Here is a 14,315-nt window from a genome sequence, read left to right as displayed (position 1 = left end):
GTTCCGCAAGTTAGCATCATAGCCATAGCATGCAAGCAAGCTAACTAGCTCCCAATATTACAATTTCTTATTAAAAACAATTGACCGTGTCTATTTTTGGGGGACGTATCTCAAATGACAGCGAAACGTTTAACTTCTGACTGAACTGTTTTGAAAACGTTGTCTTATTTCCCGTCAAATACCTCTTCTCTCAGTCGTATTTGTTAGCTTCCTGCTAGCAGTCATTGGCTAACTTCACTCTAACACTATGGCAAGTGCAGCAAGTGCAAACTTAAATGCAGTCCGGGAGACAATGGACGGTAAATATATTACATTTATTCGATGGCTTCAAATTCAGTGGCGTTCATAATAACTCCTTGCTCGTTTGTAATGGCATTGGTTAATAATAGGGTATCCATCCCTATGTTTCCCTGTTTTCTTTATATAAACTAACAATGAAAGGTATTGGTGAAGGCTATCTGCGAACTTCGATATGCAAAATAACGAAGAGAGATATATCTTTCAATTGCAGTCTGAATGGTTAAAAACAAATGCTTAAAAGTAAAGAAAACGGGCTTCCGCGCAAATTAGAGTACGTATTTTCTAAGGCGTGTAACATCAATAAGTCACCTAAAGACTATTAGCTAAAAAAACCACCTGTATGTCAATTGTAAATAAGCCATCTGTATGTCAAATATGTCTTATATGTCTTAAATGACATGATGAATTGGAAATGGGGGACCCTGATGTAAACAAGACGAAAGTATTTCTCTGGTCTGCATCCCCTTAACAATTGTATGTTTTGAGCTGTACTGTACTGTACCCAATATACAAGCTGTTAATACACTTTTCAATCAATCAATCAATCAAGCTGTAGGTGTCTTCATCATATTGACCATGGAAACATACATGGGACATGTAAAATCACAGTGCTGATAATGTAAAATCCATATTGCATCTTATTATATAGGGTAACTTGTCACTTTCTTCCTCAAACAGTGCTACTGGAGATCTCCAGGTTGCTGAACACAGGTTTGGACATGGAGTCTCTGTCCATATGTGTGAGACTGTGTGAGCAGGGCATCAACCCAGAAGCTTTGTCTGCAGTCATCAAAGAACTACGTAAAGCTTCTGAAACCCTCAAGGTACAGAAACAGGCTCCAATTGAGCAGCTAACTTCTACATATTACGAATGGATTAAGGTTGAGTCCCACCACCAATTTGTAAAAACCAGACCTCAATGTGGTGTTGTATAATATCTCTCACTGTCTAACCAAAACATACTCAATTTGCAATATGAATGAGGGAACGTTTTATTAATAACATTATGTACATTTGATAGATTATCTAAACTGTCATTTATTTTTACTGGGCAGCTTTTTATTTATTCATTCAACTATCAGTTTCAGCTCTTGTTCAGATGATTCATCTCTTTCAAAACAACAGCCGACACCAGCACTGAAACGAGTGTATTGTGAGACTGAAAGTTGAGATGCCTACAGCTGCTGTCTTCATAATCGTTATGGCATCTCAACCTAGTTTTCTTCTCCAATGGAAAACGTTTTACAAAGCTGTTAAATGTGAATGTTTCCTGTTGGATGGTACAGGATAAGTTGATATGACAAAAGAAAATGGGTCAGCCATATGATATTCTTCCATGTCATGGATACTAAGGTATCCCTCTTGAGTATCTCATGTGTATCGGGCAAAGCAACTCTATTGTGTAGTTTAATGTGCTGTACAGGATAATGCAAAAAAGAACAATCTTGCAATCTAAAAAATGCAAAAGTACAGGCCATTGTGTGCAGTGTTGGATATTAGGGAGCATTGTCGCCTGCAATATTGCATTTTACACACATCTAAAGAGGTTTTTGGATGTGTAAGGTATTTAGTTGACTATATAGACATTCATGTCTGACTAGTCTAGCCATAAACTAATTCTTGATTTCCCAGAAAAGGGTATTTCAACACAATACAATATTGTACATGCATATCTTGGTAGCATACTGCCCAACTTTTGTTTTGGCTGGACAGAACTTTGCCACCTTTTTCACATCTCACTGTTTTATGTGACCATATGCATTGTGAACTATCTGTTTTCATGCTAAACTAATTTGCCCGATAATATTTTTAATGTGTGGCTTTCATCTTCTGAGTGACTCAATCATAAGACAAAGATTTCAGTCACTATTGAGAAACTGTTTAACGGGAAATGTCATGTCCTCCATGCAAGATGAAAATTCCTCACATACTTCAGAATTGTGTCCTGTGCAGGTGTAGCCCTCCCATAAAGCCTGGGTAATTTGATTATTATCTAAATCAAATCATCACGATGCATCACTACCACTCTCTTTTTTCTTTCAGGCTTCTGAAAACTCCACTAACTGATGTTGCAGCCTCAGTATGAACTTTAAGGGGAGGAAGCCCTGTTCCTGGATCTGTAGCTACAACAGGCTCTCCAGCCACTCAGACCTGTCTGTGAGTGGGCCCTCAGTCCTCTGCGCCTCCTCAGTGATTGACTGATCCTGTTCCCTGCGTTGACTTGTGTCTGAGTATTTCTGTGGAGGTATCAACCCCAGTCCTCTGCCTAAACACAAGTCATCCCCCGACATGAGGCCATTCTCTGCCTCAGATTTGCTTGCAAGTGGAAGATCGAGATGGTATTAGCATTGATATCCTGCCTTAATTTTAGAGCACTCTTCTCATTTCTGACAGTCAACTTGCACTTTTCATGATGAAAAGTTTTTAACGTTTTGAAATATCTAATTTGTTATGAATGTTTTTTAATTGTATGTAAGCCCATAATGCATTTCCAACGTAACCTTTTGTTATTTCCATTGCCGTTAAACCATCAATGATGGAACAAAGTCTAAATTAAAATGTTACAGTCAACGGCCACAAGGTGGTGTGATGTCATTATCTTTCTTATCTGAGGCACAGTTGATCATTTGATGTTCGGTTGTAACTGTGAAAGTTTCCTAACTCGTAGTTTCCCAATGTTTAAAGCAATTTATTGAATTTATAATGTACTTTTTATTTTCCCTTGTTATTAACCATGACATGGTTGTCTCTTTCTATGTTGCCTAAATCCCATTGTAGGATATTGCTAAGCTTTGTTCCCCCAGTGATGCAAGTCTTACAAGCTTTCAAATTGGACCTGAATTTTTCTGAAGGATTTTACAAAGGAAATGTTCCTTCCTGTCACACTAGGTGAAAGGGACAAATATACAAACACCAACTGTGCAGGGGTGATCACATCAACATGTACAAAAGAGAAGAAACGAACAAGGGTCATTCTTAACAGCAGGATGTCCTGTTGAACTGAAATCTTACCCCCTTTATGTCCGCATTCTATACGTACCAAAACGTATTTGAGATTTATTGCAAACTTGACAAAAAAACGCGTCTTTGATCAACCAGAAATGAAGCCTCTACATCATGTGTCTAACCACACAGAGCATTGTTTTCTTTCTCCAGCGTCTGTGAAATAGCTCTATTCATCTTCGAGACGAGGGAAAATGCTGAGAGCACAGAACATTCCTCCACAGGCCAATATACAGGCGAGGAGCGACCTCTCATCCAAAAGGGCTTGAATCAGTAGGTTTTTGAATGTGTGTGAGAGTTTAGGTGTTCACGCAGTGCTGTAGATGTCTACAAATGAGAAGCCCCTAAGCCATCTGACAGTCACGCCTCACCCCTCACAGGCACACTATGGAGAAAGCCAGCGAGTGAGCCGGAGAGGGTGTGTGTGTAAGCATTTCTGTCTTCTTCTGCTTTGTCTCGCCATCTTGACTGACAGGCCGTGAGTCTAAATCTCTGTACCGCTGCTTTGATCCCTTAACACAGTATCTCTCTGTTCCTCAATACCAGCATCGTGTTAGCCAAGTATGAGAGGCATACAGATACGGCGCAGTGGCTCTCCTTGATAGCTCGTGAGCCTGAACAACCCCTGGCCTCCGTGGGGGGTGAGCTGCAGGAGATGTTGATGGAGGTGGACCCACCTTGAGAATCCTTTTTCTTTTTTACAAAGAGTTATGCATGGTTGATTGGCTACTGTGGGCGTGGGATTCAGTATGCATTGCTCTCTGTTTGATGTGTTTGAAGGGTTTCTCCTGATCCTAGCCGGCTACTTTGATCTCTATTAAACAAAATATTCTCAAATCCCATAGTCCTGACTGAGAGATTAGCGTCCAAATATGCATAAACATCTAAGAGGTGTTCAACTAGGCCACTGGTCAGGTCACATGACTGTATTAACTTAAGAGGCAAGCAGGTCCTCGCATCTGAACTTCTAAAGGTGTTTATGTTTGTATGTCTGATAATTATCCAGGCCGACGATTATTTTTCTGATAAATGAGGGCAGTCTCATTTAAAAGTGAAAGATTGCAGTCCAGGTGTGCGCAATAGATTTAGAAAATAATTAGACTGGACTGATTAGAAGTTTCTTATGCATAAGGAGAGATGGTCTGTTGATGTTTGTACATCCCCTAAATTAAAGTGTCTCATGAAAACAACTAGAGTGTAGAAGGAGAGTTTAAGGAAGAGTCAAAGACCTCTGCGTGCTCTGTTATATTTAGGTTACTAATTACCCTTAGCCATAAACAGGCAGGTCTAATGGTCTCCCCGCAGACAAGAAACAAGGCTTTGTTTGTTATGTCCATTTCACTGCAAGTTTTATGATAATTTCAGGCGAGAATCTTAAGTTATACGATTTTATTTTTGGTGTGATGACAATTTAAAACTTGAGCCGTGTTTCAGGAAGGAACTTATTTGTGGCAGATTTGAAAATTCAAAAGTTTTCAAGTTCAAAAAGACATCGTCTGACAAATGTTTCACAGTATTTACTGATCATTTCATGTCGGCTAAGCACACACTTTTTAAGTTCTAACTACAATTCAGGTTACTACTTTACTTCAGTGTGCTACTTTCTACTTCTATACATTTGATTTCAGAGGGGATTATAATGCTGTTTACTTTATCTGGAAGCTTCAGTTATTTTGCTAATGAGGTAAAAAAAAAACTGATATATATGTTAAATATGATGCATCATTACACTCTAGATGAAACCACTCAACCATATAACAAATAGGTTAAATTAGCTCCGTGGCGGCCAGGTGTAACATTAACAGCTTTAACTTCAGCTTTAACAGACCATGCTGCTTTAATTTGTAGGAAGTATATTGTGTTATTTCTTTTTTTTTTATCTTACATACTGCTTAAAGTTCAAGTGTTAAAGCAAGACTGGATTTTTTTGTGGTATTTAATTTTAAGTACAAATCGAAATACTTCTACCACTCACAATAGATGACTTACCATATAAATAGATAGCAGCATATTCTTAATGTCCTGAAACCAATTGAGTGTAGTGTACATTTTGAAAGTATACTTATGTCTGTTTTCTAGCACCAGAGTGATTTATTAATAGTGTTGCATGACTTCTACCCTTCAGTAATGTGAAGCTTCACTGGCTGTATTTGCCCTGAGAGGAATTCTGTGACCTTGTTAGATCTTACTCCGATACACCACCCTTGATTACATACAGGCCACACTTTAACACCGTTAGATTATACTATTTAGGTCCCAATTAAATTCACAGCAAGGAAATTGGATCATAAACTCTTTAAAGGATCGTTAACAATCATTAGACGGGATAATGGCATGGCAATCAAAATATGTTAAAAGAAAAGAAAAAACTTCCAAAGTCTTTTAGTGACTTTGTTATTTTTGGAAATGTTCCAAGCTGATTAATGTAGAATTGATTGATTTACAGTTGCAATTAGCCGTCTTCTGCATAGATGCATAGTAATCATACATCTTCCTGCTTGTTTTAAAGTATTAATTGGTTTCATTAACAAAAGCAGTTAATTGAATAACAATTAACAAAGTTGGTGATGGCATCGACGCTGCGCATGCAAACTCCCTTGTGTTTTCCCTATGATGATAATGAAACCACCTTTTTATCAGATTGGAATTGTGTGTGTTGGACTATGTAATGACTAATATGATATAGGGCTTATTAGTTTATTTGAGTGGCTCACTGAGGCGTTAAGCTGGTGTTGAGCATGTTGTGTTTAACAGGTAGGCACCATATGCTGCCTTAATCAGACATTGGAATCACATTTGGTTGTTAAATTGTCTCCCAATAAAAGCAGGTAATGAAACAACTTGAGTTAATTCAATTTCAGGCGAGTTTGGGTGAAGTGAACAGCTGTTTGTGTTTGTTGAATTGTTTTTAACATTCCCTCTGTTGTGTTTTTTTTTAAAAGGTTTAACTCAAACAGCTTGTTTGTTCTCCAACTTTTCTTGTACAAAATAGAGATGGAGGGTGGACTAGCTGTCCACTCTCCTTAAAAGAAGACAATGCCAGGCATATTGTAGTGACAGCTTGCATTGTGTGTGTGTGTTTAAGAGAAGGAGAGAGAGAGAGAGAAAAGACAGGAGAGACAGCATTTGTGTGTGTGAGAATTAAAAAAAACTGAAAAATGGAGAATGAGTGTGTGTGCATGTGTGTTACGCTGACAGCTTGTATTCTCCGTGATTAATGATGTGCTGTGTGACTTGATAAGTGCTTCGGAGGACCAACGCTTGTTTCAATTAGACCTTGTGAAGGTCGCGACGCCGCGCTGGCCTCTCATTATCATATCCATAATCAATCCACATTATCATAGGAGAATGTGGAATGGATGTGTGATATCTTGGTCATACACACACATTCAGAGATACACACACACACACAGAAACCTAATCACATACCAAAACACAATGACATACACTCTCACTCACAAGAGCACACACACACCCTTCACTCCAAGTTTATTTGAACCATAACAGTGGCTGTCGGAACGGATTGTCTGTTCAGATTAAGAGTGTGTTTCTGAGAATTAAGCAGCGTTGATGGTGGTGGCATTTCAGATCCCCTCTGCAGACACAAATGCCAAAACATCATTCTGTCATCCCCTCCTTCTTTCTCTCTCTCTCACGCACACACACACACACACTTAACCAGGACCCTGGGGCATTTTTAATAGAGGCGAAGTGATTCGTATGTTTTTACTCCTCTAATGAGAACAGATTGAGTGGTATTTACACTTCATCGGCTGATCTAACCACCTACACATTTCCCTCATGCTTCTGCTGCTCACTGGCCAAAACAGACATGTGGAAAGGACCAGAGCTTGGCTTTCAAACAGCAACACAACATGAGCATTATCTCCATCTCTTTGGCTTCGGATGGCACTATGGCAAGATAAATAGGAACTGTTTAAACAGAAGAGCTGTACCCAGATATATTTTCTTTTAGGAGGGAGTATGAATTTGTCATCGACCAATATTTATTGAGTCAAGTGACACCAGCTGAGGCACTTCAGGACATAAAATGCTTTGAACAACTTTTTTTCCGCATAATATGCTATAATATTATACAAGACCTGTTTGATGTAAATCGTTGGTGTTCCTGTGTAATCTTCCACAGTTATAGTAGCTTATTTCTCCTCTGTATGGTACCCTAGATTTTTATACTTCAGTAACTGGGGAGATTTTACTTTAAGTATCGCTTCATTGTTTCATTTCATGGCAGTTTAAGCACAATAGCTGCTGTAAGAATTAAACCTGTGACCTTCCTGTTGTGAGACAAAGTCACTTCCTACCATCCTGCCACCTATAGACACTAATGTTGCTCAGCAGACTGTGGATGGATTAACTAAAATGAAAAATTAAACCAAATCTAGTATCTAAATTTATAATCACTTCTTTAGGCTGACATATTACTCATCATGCCCTTGATCATGCCACCTTTTTTTATTAACTGTATCATAGATTTATTATCAGATGGTGCAACAAGCCTTTAAAGTTGCAGTGTACTGAGCGGGGAGGTTAAAATGAACATTATTAAATCCTTAAAGGTGGGAGTTTACAATGTGAATCAGCTCTGCTTAACACATGGCTTTATCAGTGTATTTTTCTACAGCTGGAGAAAGAGAGTCGTGACATTTCTTTTTGGCAAGGAAAAGGCCATACTCAGCAGGAGTTATCAAAGGCAAAAAGTAAAAAGTTCGAGTTAGCTATCTCTATCTCTTTCCCCTCTCTCTCTCTCTCTCTCTCTCTCTCTCTCTCTCTCTCTCTCTCTCTCTTCCCCTGGAGATACTCATGTTAAGCATAATTAAGCAGATTTGATTAGCATCAAGCCTGGCTTCCTCTCTTGACTTTTAATGAATGTAAATCTACCATCTACATCCTAAAGATTAATTTCTGCCAATTAAAAAACACAAGAGGGCTTATTGGAGAGAGGGGGTGGGGGGCTTGGAGGAAAAGAGTGTTAAAGTCCTTTGAGTTGGAGTACAGTCGGAGTTTTATCCTCTTCCCCCTTGTCTTATGGTGAGATGGTCTCTGGAGATCTGTGTCTCTCTCTCCCTCACGACCGAGATCATTATCAGCACAATGTTCCGTGAAAGCCACTTTGAAAGGACTGCGAGCTCCGTATGTAAATGGTGTGTGTGTGTGTGTGTGTGTGTGTGTGTGTGTGTGTGTGTGTGTGTGTGTGTGTGTGTGTGTGTGTCGGTGTGTGTGTCGGTGTGTGTCGGTGTGTGTCGGTGTGTGTGTGTGGAATGGATGAGGAAACAGTACAGGGAACAGGTAAAGGGGTCAATTTGTCAAGACAAGGTTATTAACCCTCCCCCACATGACGGTTTGTTGGGGGCGGGGGTTACACTCTTTTTTTGGATCCTTTTGATTTCAATTTAGATCCTGATTTATGTTGATTTTGAAAGGAATTAATTACAAACAAAATGACATTAATGACAAAAAGGGCACCCGGCAGAAATGAGGTGCAACAGAAATGACTTGAAAAAAGGCAAAACATCCTTAAGGCTTTTTTTTTATTCAGCTGTTGTGGCACATTTTAATTAAACAAGGATTTGCTAATATTTTGGTTTCTTCATTTATTAAAGAAATATGGATATTTGGATAATTCATATATATTTTGTATTTCGTATTTGACATTTTAAAATAAATAATTCTAAATAAGAACCTATACTTTTCTTACACAAGGCAAGCCTTTACGTCAAATCTATACAATTAAAATGGACCATGAAGATCCTGGTAATAATGTATCTATGTAATTGTGTACAAATTGAAATGTATACATGTTATAACATTTAAATATGATTTTATATTTTGTGGAAGACTCTTAGTAAGTTTAAATCACTCTTTGATGGTATCACAATTAGTAGTAAACATGGAGAATATTTGCTCTCAAGACAAATAACTACAGCAATTAAGCCATAATTTTCAAAGATAATGCAATTATACAACTATTAGTCACAAACGAAGTGGGAAGATTAGAGTAATGCCAACAAGGTTTAAAAGTGCTATAAAGAAGACAGATTGAGTGCCATCAGAAGCATTAATATTAAAGCGTCGTTAGGCGTTAATAAATAGGCTTATCCAAAGTTTATGTAGGCTAATCTTTACTCTCTCCCTCTGCTCTCTCAACCTGCATGTTTCTCTCTCTCACTCTCTCTAAGAATACACCCAGGCTCCACCTCTTTATGATAATGTGACAGTAGCATCTCCAGCTCGGAGACAAGCCTCCTCTCTTTCTCATTCAACTATGTGATCTGTTTTTACACTCACACGGACCCTGTCTCCTCTCCTTTATGCCCCTCTCCTCCTCGGCACACTCCATGTGCAGCACCCTCTCGCAAAACAACCGCATTTGTTCGGCGAAGTTACTTTATTAACATAGTTGACTTTAAAGTTTACTTTTGTTAGATTTTTCTCCGACATGACTACCATGGCAACTCCGGCTGCCCCGGCTCTTCTTCCCGCCGCTACACTCGGGCACCACCCGGCTCCGAGCTCCGTCTCTCCCGTCACCAACTCTCCGCCACCTGCGACCCCCTCCGCCGCTTCCTCCCCGGCTCCCCCGGTGGCGCACCCGGCGCTGCTTCACCAGTTCCACGCGGACCTCTTGCTGGCGAACGGGACCCAGTTAAAGAGCGGAGGAGCCCCGGTGTCCAGCAGCGCTAAGCCGGTTTACGCAACCCCGTCGCCCGTGGAGAGCACGCCGCAGAACAATGAGTGCAAACTGGTGGAGGTGAAAGGTGCTAAACTGGCCTCGTTCACGGTCAAAGACACGGAGCTCATCTGCCTGCCCCAGGCTTTCGACGTGTTCCTCAAGCACCTGGTCGGCGGGCTACACACCGTCTACACCAAGCTGAAACGGCTGGACATTGCCCCGGTGGTGTGCAACGTGGAGCAGGTCCGGGTGCTGCGGGGGCTCGGGGCCATCCAGCCCGGGGTGAATCGGTGCAAACTCATCTCCAGGCAGGACTTCGAGACGCTCTACAGCGACTGCACCAACGCAAGGTGAGCGAGGAGGGGAGGGGGAGACATCTTAAGTTTAAGTTTATCTTAAGGGTCCTTGTGCAGCAGGTGGGGTTATCTGAAGCTGGGGTAAGGGCAGTGAACATCTCATTTAGGGGACTTCTACTTCTGCATTAAATTATCTGAGAACAGTCTACAGGTCATGACTAAACTTAGGCTACATTGTCCATCAAAGAAATTCTAAAATTATATTGCAAATTCCGTTTCAGAGATAATTATGTATTAGTTTGAAAATATGTTATGGGGTTTTGTTTCATATATCCCAACATTTTTGAAATATTTCACGACTTTACCGCACTATGGGACTTTAGATTGAAGGCTCTTGGTGTGTTCTACAGGCCACTGTTAAACATGTAAATTGCCAATATGGGAAATATGAATATTTAATAAATGAATATATCAATATAAATATGATTCGTTTTTAACAAGTGTTAGATGACTGAGAGTAGGTCCAGTTGACTCCTTTTTATTTTCCACATCACTGATTCTAGGCATTTTCCTAATTACCATATTACCAGATGATAAAAGCTTTGATGGAGATGATGGTGTTGATGATAATGAATTTTAGTAATCCTAATAAAAAAATCTTTAAAAGTTTGTCACGTTATCATAGGCTATGATCACTCGCTCTCTCTGACATGCATCCACTCACTGAGTCTCTGTCACACACACACACACACACACACACACACACACACACACACACACACACACACACACACACACACACACACACACACACACACACACACACACACACACACACACACACTCTCTCGCACTCGCACACATTGAATCTGACACTGTCATTCTGAGAAATTGATTCTTCACAGAAATTAATTAATTTTCATTTGGCCCCAAGCGGCAGCTTAAATCAGGACAAGCTCACTCACTCACTCCCTGATCCCTTTGCTCTCTCTCCTCCTCTCAGCCTCCCTTTCTCCCGCTCCCTCTCTCTCTCCTTCCTTAATAACTTGCTGTCTTATCATATCAACACTCTTTAGCCCTGAGCATCAGAACAGAGGAGATGATTAAATGAATTCTCGGTATTTATGATGCGATTATGTAAATTAGCTGTTTTGCAGAACTCTGAATGTGACCAACTACATGGGTCATCAATCCAAAGCGCCACAGAGATGTTTGGATAAAGGGGCTATAAATTGGCTGGGATTTGTTGTTTCCTGGTTCCTCAGTCTGCTGTTGTGCAGACCACATGCTCATAACAGCATGGGTTTGTATCCAAAGGAGTGTGGATTAGCCTTAGTTTGGGGAATTTATATTGTTTGATAGTTAATCCCTGCTCCTTGGAGCATGAATGATCCAATTTACACCTGCCATTAAATGCAGAAAGAGGATGTGTCAAGATGTTTGAAGATAGACACCAAAAGAAAATATTTAATAATGTATTCCCTATATCTTCTTTGGTGTAGGTCATATCATTTAGGTGCTTAAAGATGGATTTCATATTCAAGCTTTGATACAAGCTTTGACTTGTTGAGAAAAACCATAAACTCTCTTAAAAGAAACAAATCATTATTAATGTCAGCTCCCAGCTCCATGTGCATGGATTAACACCTGCTCTTAAGCATCTGAAGCCCTCCAACCAAGACAACATCCAGATGCATCTTCTGGCTGCTTTGGGATTTCTTCTATGTCAGGTGTTAATGGGAACGTTGTTATACAACCGCTGAAAATACACAGCCTCCGCCGTCTCTAATTATCCACACAACACTCAAACAGGCTTTAGTTAATGAGATCTGAAAAGATCACTCGTCTGAAATCTTCAAACGACTTCCGTGATTCTTTGTCTGAAGGCTTCAAGTGTGCTGTGGTGGCCATTAGCATCAGCCCTCTGCTGTAGAAGTTTCCAAGTAATCCCTTGTGTGGATAAGGAAACATTCAGTAGCAGGTAAAGAGCGGGATTTAGGATGGTTATCGTTAAAGGCCGGGTTATCTCCAAGAACATGATGTTACGGCTCTCTGACAGTGTCAGCGATCAGTGAGGGTTTTGTTACTGATTAAGACAGCCATCACTTATTATTTTCCAGTTGAGTACAGTCAGACAGCCTGCAGGAAATAACAGCCTTGTCTGATAGTTTAACATGACTTACACAACCCTTTACATGGACTCCCGCTGTTTAATCTTATGGCTTTATGTTTGTTAATCATTCTTTTTTTAAGATTAAATCAAAATAGAGGTTATGAAAATGTTTATCATTATCTGTCCTTATCCTATTTAACTCAGTCTTCCACTCCTGCTGTGTACAAACACCACTGACTAATCAAACCATAAAGAAAGGCCGACTTCACCCTCATTCAGAGCCTAGTTATAATTTGTAAATAGGTGGCAGACAAACACACACTCCTTCTGTCATCTCTGTACACACAAACTTACACAGTCACGCCTGTGTGTTTGCTGGCTTTGCTGCTAAATGACATTAGTTCCACAGAGAGAACATGGCGTGTAGGAGGCAACCTGATCCTCCGTCCCTTTCTTTCTCCCTCACAAAGGAACAGTTTCATTCTCTGTTAGGAAAACACATCAAACAGCTCGCTCTGGTCAAACTGTGTGTGTGCATACAATATATACTGTATCTTTGTGCAGAGTACACAAATGCCCAACCAAAACATTGTTACATAAAAGTAATGTCATGTGGCCAGGTAATAAAATCTCTTGTTACTTTTTTAACAAAGCGTATAACATCAACTCATTGCTGCATTTGTACACGTTAACATATTTTATTTACTAACACCTGAAACATAGCATAAGATTTGTTTTTATAAGTAATGATATTTTAAAGGGTTGATTCCAAAAATATACATTATTTTCCTCATTTTGAGGAACGCAACTCTAAGATTCCTGATTTCAGTCCACTTAAAATGAAGTTGAATATAATTTCATTTGTGGTAGTTTAACAAGTGCTTTTTCACAAACAGTTTTCATGTTATTCTGGAGAACACAAAACAGTTTTCAGAGGAATTCGATTTCCGTTACACCTTCTTTTAAAGAAATGGTCTCTTAGAAAAACGGTTAAAAATATGTCATAGTTATCCAGCATTACAGGGACACTTTTCCTGGAAAAAACAAGCTTTTGAAAATGGAATGAAACTACATTTCATTCACCTTTATGCTATTGAGGTGGAAGCCAAAACCTCTTCACCTCAAACCTAACATGTCTAGAAGTAAAATGTCAGAAATGTTTCTTGTAATGTAGGTTGACTGACCCTTTAAGGGATGTCAGAAACTGACCCGAGTTCACACATGTTTCGTTGCTGCTCCTACCACCAGGGACATTTACAGTCAAATGTGAAGCAGGTGTAAATTAACATAGAAATACAATTTTGCATAAAAAAAGTTAGTGGAATGATAAATGATACGAAGCGGAGTGCAACAAAAGCCCGTTCTTCGTGTTTGTCTGTGGCAAACATCGGCCGTGCAAGTTGGCAGCATCGTTGTGTGTATGTGTGGGAAGGTGGACTCCTCAAAGCCGAGCCCCACTGCCATCCCATAACTCACTGTCAAAGTCAGCAACGATATGATGAAGGGGAGGGGTGTGTGTGTGTGTTAGGGTGGGGTGATTATCCCAACTTTAACCTCTGCACTCTTTTGATGTTTTATAGAGAAGTGCACGATGATATAGAGGGGCCTCCGTGTCTTCCACAGTGACAGGTTTTAATAGAGTACACACACAGGGGCACACACACTTTTACACATATACTTTGGAACACACACACAGTCTTGACCCTGGAATGTGGGAGAGGAATGCAAGGCAGTATCAGTCTAGGAGATCAGATTCTTGCCATGATCAAACGTCCTGTGTGTGTATGCCTGAACGTGTGTGTGTGTGTGTGTGTGTGTGTGTGTGTGTGTGTGTGTGTGTGTGTGTGTGTGTGTTGTCCTGCCTGCTTCTTTCATGACATCACCTCACAGGCTTTCCTAACAACAATGGCGC

At 40.0% G+C, this 14,315-nt stretch overlaps 2 protein-coding genes across 4 annotated transcripts in view; both read left to right on the top strand.

Moving 5' to 3' along the window:
* The first annotated feature begins 5 nt into the window (after nucleotides 1-5).
* On the top strand, nucleotides 6-2,877 carry mzt1 (mitotic spindle organizing protein 1). The gene is made up of 3 exons (XM_034238077.1): nucleotides 6-299; nucleotides 979-1,124; nucleotides 2,344-2,877. The coding sequence occupies exons 1-3, from the start codon at nucleotides 248-250 to the stop codon at nucleotides 2,365-2,367; spliced, it is 222 nt and encodes a 73-aa protein (XP_034093968.1). The 5' UTR covers nucleotides 6-247; the 3' UTR covers nucleotides 2,368-2,877.
* Nucleotides 2,878-9,575: 6,698 nt separating this feature from the next.
* Nucleotides 9,576-14,315, top strand: part of dachc (dachshund c) — a 24,831-nt gene continuing 20,091 nt past the window's right edge. For 2 of the 3 annotated variants that reach the window (XM_034237734.1, XM_034237732.1), the window contains exon 1: nucleotides 9,761-10,344. In XM_034237734.1, the coding sequence (XP_034093625.1) occupies nucleotides 9,761-10,344 (584 nt within the window). Of the gene's footprint in view, nucleotides 10,345-14,315 lie in introns of all 3 variants that reach the window. The other variant, XM_034237733.1, reaches the window with a different exon arrangement.

This window comes from Gymnodraco acuticeps, unplaced genomic scaffold (genome assembly GCF_902827175.1).
Source record: "Gymnodraco acuticeps unplaced genomic scaffold, fGymAcu1.1, whole genome shotgun sequence".
NCBI classification, from domain to species: Eukaryota; Metazoa; Chordata; class Actinopteri; order Perciformes; family Bathydraconidae; genus Gymnodraco; species Gymnodraco acuticeps.
Note: the sequence above shows the minus strand (reverse complement) of the source record. Positions and strands in the feature narration are given on the sequence as shown.

What these genes read in the sequence shown, in the direction of transcription:
- mzt1 (XM_034238077.1), top strand. Translation starts at nt 248, where the DNA reads ATGGCAAGTGCAGCAAGTGCAAACTTAAATGCAGTCCGGGAGACAATG. An exon ending in AGTCCGGGAGACAATGGACG is followed by an intron (nt 300 to 978) that starts GTAAATATATTA and finishes TTCCTCAAACAG; the next exon opens with TGCTACTGGAGATCTCCAGG. An exon ending in AAGCTTCTGAAACCCTCAAG is followed by an intron (nt 1,125 to 2,343) that starts GTACAGAAACAG and finishes TTTTTCTTTCAG; the next exon opens with GCTTCTGAAAACTCCACTAA.